General features: G+C 45.4%; 1 protein-coding gene across 1 annotated transcript in view; it reads right to left on the reverse strand.

Annotated features, from left to right (window-relative positions):
* Nucleotides 1–7,076, reverse strand: part of bcor (BCL6 corepressor) — a 105,394-nt gene extending 98,318 nt beyond the window's left edge. The window contains exons 1-2 of the mRNA XM_039746298.1: nucleotides 6,876–7,076; nucleotides 6,288–6,444 (exon numbers count right to left, since the gene is read on the reverse strand). Of these exons, the coding sequence (XP_039602232.1) occupies nucleotides 6,288–6,444; nucleotides 6,876–7,076 (358 nt within the window). The remainder of the gene's footprint in view (nucleotides 1–6,287; nucleotides 6,445–6,875) is intronic.
* Nucleotides 7,077–7,912: the final 836 nt, after the last annotated feature.

Here is a 7,912-nt window from a genome sequence, read left to right on the forward strand (position 1 = left end):
AGAGATATCATCAATACAGCTTTGTCCAAAGTCTGCTCAGACAAACAAAGTATAGTTGAACTTGAGCTCTGTGTGGCCATTTGTTATGTATTTCCATGAAAAGACAGGTTTAACCCGATAATTAACGGAAGACATCGAGAGACGAAACGAGCAACTTGCGCCCCGGCCCCTGACCAAAACAGTAATGTGGGGCATGGGGCATCTGAAATACTGGTCGGGGATTGGTGTGCAACAAGTGTCAGAAATCATACCAGACAGCGCAGCGCGGACAGTTTTGGGCTTGATATAATATTTAATTGGGGGACCCCCTGAAGCTGGACCTGGGGGCAGCTGAAGTCTGTCTCAGCAGGAATAGGCAGGAACAACACCCAGAATGGGTGCCAGTCCATCTCGGGACAAATGCACATAACCCAAAGATAGTCTTTACAGTCGTGCATAATTGTGACGAACAGATGTGGCAGTAAAACTACGCACTCCAGAAAATGTTGTTTCTTTTGGGTTGTTGCATATTTAAGAATAATATGACACAGGGGTTAGAGCTGCTTTTTACGGATCGTGTGTCGTCGGGATCAACAAGTCCGGATGTTTTCCATAAGGAGTTGGCACGTTCTTAAACTCCATAGGGGGGTTTCTTCAGGGTGCTCCGATTTTCTCCTCATCCCATCCAAAATCGCGTTCTTTATGTTAACTGATGGCTTCGTATTGGCCCTGCACGAGTGATTACTGATGTTTTGTTCTAGTCGAGATAGTGCGCCTAATGCTGTCACGTTAGGCTTCATTGCTTTAATTTAAGTTAAATGGCTACAAGGTTGTTCATAAAAACGTATTTTTAACCGCATAGCTATAAGCTGTGTCTTAGGTATGCTTATTCATTCAGGGTTCATCATACGGCACGTACTTTTTCAAAGACACAAGAAACTTCTTAGACAAAATGTAGAATTAGCCGTTAAATAAATGTAATTTTACCTTATATAAAAGTGTACACACAGATCCTATCATGTCCTTTTGAGATACGCAACATTTTATTGTAATGTAATTACTTGTTTATGTAGATGACGAGAGGGCTCTGAGAATCTGAGAAAAAACATTGTAATATCTGAGAAGAAATACTGGGCCCCAATAACAAATCGTGCATAGCATAACACAGGCAAACTTCAGAGTCTAGGCTTCACTAGACCACGTTTATTCTCACATCACGTATCCATGTACATCGTGTGGCACCACCCGACACGGCTCATTCGTGCATCCTTCGACAGGAAGAGGGTGGACCCTCAATGTCTCCTGCGTTTCCGCGTCGCAGTGCTCAAATCCAGCCCCAATAAAGTCCTTCCGCTTATGCAGCAGCAGGCGATTGAGAAGTGTTGCATGGTGAGGACACCAGTGGACACCACTACCCGTCAACGGAGTGTGCAGATAACTGGTTGGTGGCTTCAGTTTGATTAGCTGTCAGTTTTGTGTAAAGAAAAAAAAGTCGGGGCACAACACCTTGGATTCCGTTTTTGTAGTTACAACGGACTCTTTACGGTTCAAGTGGAGATTGTAGGTTGTGAAGGAAGCGCAAGATGTTTACAAATGTTCGATATTGATACAAAGTCTAGACACGGGCATTTTCTTCCCTAAAAATCAAAATGGGAGACGTGTTTTGTCAATGATTGAACTGACTACTTAAGGCAGCTGTCACAATGTAGTTGGCTCCTCCACTGTCCAATTTCTTACTTCTGCTCGACAAATTTGTCTTACTGTTGTCAAAATGAAACTGAGCAACAGCCACTAATAAAACAATTACTTGACTCTTAATGACACGATGGTTGGTCATCATGAGACATGCTATGAGCTAATAACACATTAAAATGGTCTGTTAATTAGCAGTTTAGAAAACGTCTGTACCATACTTAAGAATCATAACCTGCCTCCACTACTCCATAATGCTCAAGTGTTGTTAACTTCATGATGGCCTTCTGCAATGTTATAGTGTCAGGTCCAATCTACACACTTCCTCATATCAAAATAGAGTCAAGAGTAGGAACTTCCACAACAGGCAGAGCCAGTGATAGGTTATTTTGCAACCCTTATTTTGCAACCCTAGGCCAAGCTTATTAGTGCATCAACCGACTGTTCGGTAGCTAACCATTGCGTCTAGGCAAATATCTAATTTGCCTTAATGGTGGTGCCAGCCCTGACAACAGGTACTGACATTTACACCTCTTAGTATGCTGGACTGATTAAAATCTCTCTTTCGCGGATCAATGTCCTTGATTTCCATCTCACAAACATTGTATAGGGTGGTCCAGATCTAATTATGCAATTTTCATTACACTATAACTTATTAAGTTTATAACATAGAAAATCACCCGAAAAGTCTAATACCATTGCAAAAGTGTGCAAACTGACGACATGAAGAATCATCTTTGTGCTGAACTGGAATCATCCCCGCATAAATCAAAGTCATCCAGACGATCTGGATCTGCATAATTAGATCTGGACCACCCTGTATTCAGCTCCTGCACAATGCAATGGCTGCTTGTTTAGGCAACCGATTTTTTTTCTTAAACTGGGATTGATCTGATCATATACTTCAACTGTTTCTTATCTTTGAATCCCTTTTAAATTCTTTGGAAGAAAATTTCCAGAGTGTTAAAATGAAAATACACATTTAATACGCCTTTCCAAACCAAGACCAATACTTTTCCGGAACACAGCCTGAAATTTAGATGTTGTGTTCTCTTTTTGAAAATCATATAAAAGATTTCTTGAGATGGTATATTGAATAAACTTAATGTGCAGTCCTAAATCAGTTCAGCTGCTAGTCTAATATCCAATGTCTTAATCTTGCACAGTTTGTTTAATGAGATGTTGGAAATAAAAATCAAATTTGATAATCTTACTTCCAGTTCTGTCATAGATGTTTTCTTTTTAATGCATATTCTATCTGAATTACATAGAGAGTGCCCATAACTGAGTGGTGCAATGGCACACTGGTTAGCATTGCAACTTCAAAGAGCAAGTATTCCTGGTTCAGTTCTCACATCTGCTGGTTGTGTGTATGAACTCTTCATGCTGTCTTTGTCTTTGTGTGTAATTTCCTCCCACGTCCCATAAACATTTGTGTTAAAATAATTGCTGGCCTTGTGTGAGTGTGGGTGTATGTGAGAATGGGCATGAGGTAAACTAGTGCACTGCCCACAGTTGGGTCATACCTTCATTACTGAGCTGGGCTTCAGGCTGTCACTACCATGACCTGAGTCTCAGTATTTTACTTTCCTACAGCTGATTGAGTTGTTTAAAGTAAAGCTTTATATTGTTTTTTCTTCTTTAATATTCTGTGCTACTTATTGATTTTTCAAAGAATTCACACAACCAGGACACCATAATAGAAAAGATAAAAGACATGTGTTTCATGTCGCTTATTTAAAAAAATCATGACTAAGAGTATACACATAAAAGAGATATTCAAACGATTCTTTCCTTGTGGACAGCAGTGCACAATACAGACCTTGTCAATATGTTTACATATGGCAGTCTGCACTCCTTTGTACTTAACTTCATTACTGAACACTGAACACGTGTTGCCTTCCTGTCCCAGATGTTGAGATCTTTATCGCAGTCAGTTTACCAAATCCTCTCAAGAAGACACCCCAGCATGGGCACTATTGATCAGTCACATTAGAATACATGCTTTTTTGGACCAAAGTATGACAGAGCTTCTCCTATCTTTAGGAGGCAGGCATTCGTTTTAAGTGCAGAAAACAAACAACTACCTGTTTAACTTAGAGGCAACATTAGTTGACATTTTGGTTATAACACATCTGGTCGATAATTTTAATGCCTGAGTTCATATTGGCATATTCAAAGTCTTCTCTAAGCTCTCATCATGATGGTTCAGCAAGAATGCTGTCTCTCTTAAAGCTTCTGGTTCATCACAGTCTTTTAAATGAAAGATACTAGCTAGAGTAGTACCAATGTCTACATGTTTTAAGCCAGTATTTTGCCAGTTTTCTACTTTTTATGGTCTAATATGCTAAAACCACAATGGTGGTAAGCTGCTTATCAACAGGAACGAGTGTTGCTGAAAATACACGCTACATATTTACGTTGATATCAAGCTGTTGGCTGTCATGCCATATTATCTGTTGTAATACACTTCTATTTCTTAAACTAACTGTTATGAGTAAATTATATTTACTTTTTGCGAAAGAAGTGGTTTGTCTGGAAATTTCTGTCTTTAATATTTTCCACACCCACACGCCATTCTTTAAGGCTGATCTATACTTCTGCATTGCGCTGCACCACAGGGTCATGCCTGAGCACTAGTTAGCAATGTTTGTAGCGTATAAGAAAAGAGAATGATCCACTAAAATTCAGGCAGTTTATGCCCTCAAGTGTCACTGCTCCCCTTGCTACAAGTTTGCTCAGTTGGCGAATGTACTTGTGCATCACAATTTTAAAATTTTCATACATTAGCCAATTTCCAAATTGGAAGACGAATGGTAATGTATTTTAAGAAATACATAGTTACCAAACTGGCCCATCAGAGTAGTAAGAGTCTCCTTAGGGTTTGCGTTAACATGACGCATAGTAACATTTTTGATTTTTTCTTGTAGACATCTAAGTTTGTCTCAAGAGGTGCCTAAAAGAAGTCAGTTTGAAGAAAGTGTTATGCATAATAGTAAAAGTGTTATAATACTGTACACTTTTTCAGCTTCGGACATTGTTATTTTAAAATTTTGTCATGATGTTTACTAAAATGGATACTATGATTATGTTCTGTTTTAAAGTTTTTCTCAGTATTCTAAGGGCTTTTTCAAATAAATGTTTGGCAAGTGTGGTTGTTGGGGTTGAAAATGTCACTTCTATTATAAAAACTTCAAAAATATCTGTGTCTTTTTCTGATACCATTTTTAATTCCATTTCCACCATGTTATTAAGTTAATAAGTTACAAAGGTCAATTGCAATGTGTGCTGTAACCATTAAAATGGCTGAAAAGTTCAGCCCTGAGAATTTTCAAGCTTTCCAAAATTGAATAATAATTGAACTTATCAAGTTCATTTTGTTTCGGAATTACTGGATGTGGACTATGACCCGGACACAGACAGGCAGACACATTTGAATCACCCCACACACGTTTATTATACATTCTATTATTTACAATTCAGTGCTCACAAACCCCTAGAGTCCCCAAAGTCCTGGCCAACACCACACAATGCCTTTACTCTTCAGGCTGTCTCCACGTCTACTTCCAGACCATGTCCTTCCTTCTCTCCCGACTCCAGCCCCGAATGAAGGGAGGCGGCCCCTTTCATCCACACCTGGATGTGCTCCAGGTGCTTCCTGGCAGTCTCCCGCCCACACGCCCCAGAAGCACTCCAGGTGTACCTGCTCCTCTTCCCCCCATCACTTCCTGGTGTAGTGGAAGTGCTGAGGTCATGGGCTATCCAAGGCATCCCGGCCGGGTCGTCCCCCCAGCCATCTGCGACACTGCCCCACCATCAGAAAAGACTCCTGAGACTCCTGGGTCCAATCCGGCACCACGGGGCCTACTCCTTCGGCACCCCCTCTGAGGTTTTCGTGCCCCTTTGGTCGGAGTCAATCGCACCTCCGTAGCCTCCATCCGGCCAGGCGGCCCATCCCATGAGGGCAGGTCCCCAACGAAGCAGGTCCTACTGCACATCCGGGGTCCGGTCCTGCAAAACAAAGAAACACAGCGGCAGAGCTGCTGCCTAGACACCCTCTCCTGGCGTTACTCCGTGCCACGCACTGGCAGCGCTTCCCCTTCTGACCAGCACCCCGCAACTTGCCTTTTCGGCACCCCCTCTGTGGGTTCCATGCCCCTTCTGTTGTTACAACAGACGAGACCGCCTGCATTCCTGTTCTCTCCGCTGATGTCCTCGATTCCCTCTTCCACCGCAGAGGGTGGACAGCAATCGGGCGTGAGCCTTATCGGAGGAACCGGCATTCTCCCTTCGATTCCTCCCTTTATTCTTGGACGCCGTGACGGTCTGGGTCTGTGCATGGCAAATGCTCAGATCCAGCCCCATCTGCGTCCATGCAGAGTGACGGGAGACCGCTGCGGGCTTGGAGTGCAGGGCGCTAGGACCCAGGGCACTCATCAGCCCTCGCCCTGCCAGCCACTGTGATCTCTCTCCCCTCACTTCATGCACAGCACTCACCGCCGCATCCACTGTCAGAGAACTGCGTACTCAATGCCAGCCATTCACATCACGGCCAATTTCGGCGGACTCTCCTTTATGCTGTACGGGGTCGGCTGTACTCACCGTCCCCGCCGTACCTCTCTGGCCGAAGAATCCAGCGACGCGTCGTTCTGTCCACTCTCGCAGCGGCTCCAGTGATGCGACCGCCGTCCTCTCCAGCTCTAGCAATTCTGCCCAGGGGGCAAGCAGCACCTGCAACAATTGCTGCTCTGCGGACTGAAGGTAGGCCTCCAGCTCCGACAGAGCAGCCGGCAAGGACAGGAAGTTAGCAGACGGTGAGCTCACCTGTCTGTCAGCAACACACGCCGGCGATTTACTGTGGGCCTCTTCCTCCGGTCCAATCGGGTCTCTTCCCGGCACGTGATGGACATTCCTTTGTCCCACCACTCTCCAGTCATCAGTCAGCACAGACGACACACTGTCCAATTGCATGCCTGTAACGGGGTGGGACTTCCGGTCCGCGGCCATCTTAGCTCTCGGTGACGAGTTGGCATTCTGAGCTGCAGCATCTCTCTCTCCGCAGCCCCTGCTGCTACTGCTGCATCTGGAAAGCCAAGCGGAGCAGCGCGTGTCTGCCACCGACGCAGATCCGGGCAGCCCCTGCCCGCAAAACCCAAAACAAACTCAGCCCCCCAGGGCTGGCTGCCGGCGAGCAGGGAACTTACCTCCCAGGTCCTGTCTGTCCAAGGCAGCTGCCTCGGCATGGCCTTCTTCAACACCACAACGTCCCGAGCGCCTTCAGTGGCAGCACGCTCATGGGAGCCCGCTGTACTCCTGGAACACCCGTCTCTGGTTTCCCGCACCAGGTAAGGATCCGACCACGTTCCGGCGGTGGTCTGTGGGTTCTCCTTTCTTCTTGGGGCCATGAGCACTCTGCACCCACGGAATGTGTGCTGGGGTGCCTGCTGCTCCAGGCCGTCACAAGATTATTTTGTAACAGGGCTCCCTGCCTTGGAACAGGTGAGAAGTCCCATGTGGGATGCCATTGTGGACTATGACCCGGACACAGACAGGCAGACACATTTGAATCACCCCACACATGTTTATTATACATTCTATTATTTACAATTCAGTGCTCATAAACCCCTAGAGTCCCCAAAGTCCTGGCCAACACCACACAATGCCTTCACTCTTCAGGCCGCCTCCACATCTCCTTCCAGACCTTGTCCTACCTTTTCTCCCGACTCCAGCCCCGAATGAAGGGAGGTGGCCCCTTTTATCCACACCCGGATGTGCTCCAGGTGCTTCCCGGCAGTCTCCCGCCCACACGCCCCCGTGTGGCTGAAGTGTCGGCTGTATCCCCAGAAGCACTCCGGGTGTCCCTACTCCTCTTCCCAACAGCACTTCCTGGTGTTGCAGAAGTGCTGAGGTCCAGGGCTCTCCAAGGCATCTCGGCCGGGTCGTACCCCCAGCCATCTGCGACATGGTATAAAGGCTTTCTTAATTTGTTCCATCATTATGATTTATGTCTTCGTTTTTGATGACAGATTTAATAGATGCAAATAACACTTATGGAACCAGCTTGCTGTTGACAAACATTTCTTGAGGCTAAGGCTCTGTGCTAGTTTCTGGAAGGTCCCCAGGTTCAAATCCCATTAATGTCAGAAGGGATCCTTCTGCTGTGCCCTTGAGCGAGGCCCCTGAAAATTGCTTCGGGGTGCTGTACAATGGCTGACTGTGTGCTCCTGTTCCCTTTTAAGTT

Source organism: Polypterus senegalus, chromosome 2, assembly GCF_016835505.1.
Source record: "Polypterus senegalus isolate Bchr_013 chromosome 2, ASM1683550v1, whole genome shotgun sequence".
NCBI lineage: Eukaryota > Metazoa > Chordata > Cladistia > Polypteriformes > Polypteridae > Polypterus > Polypterus senegalus.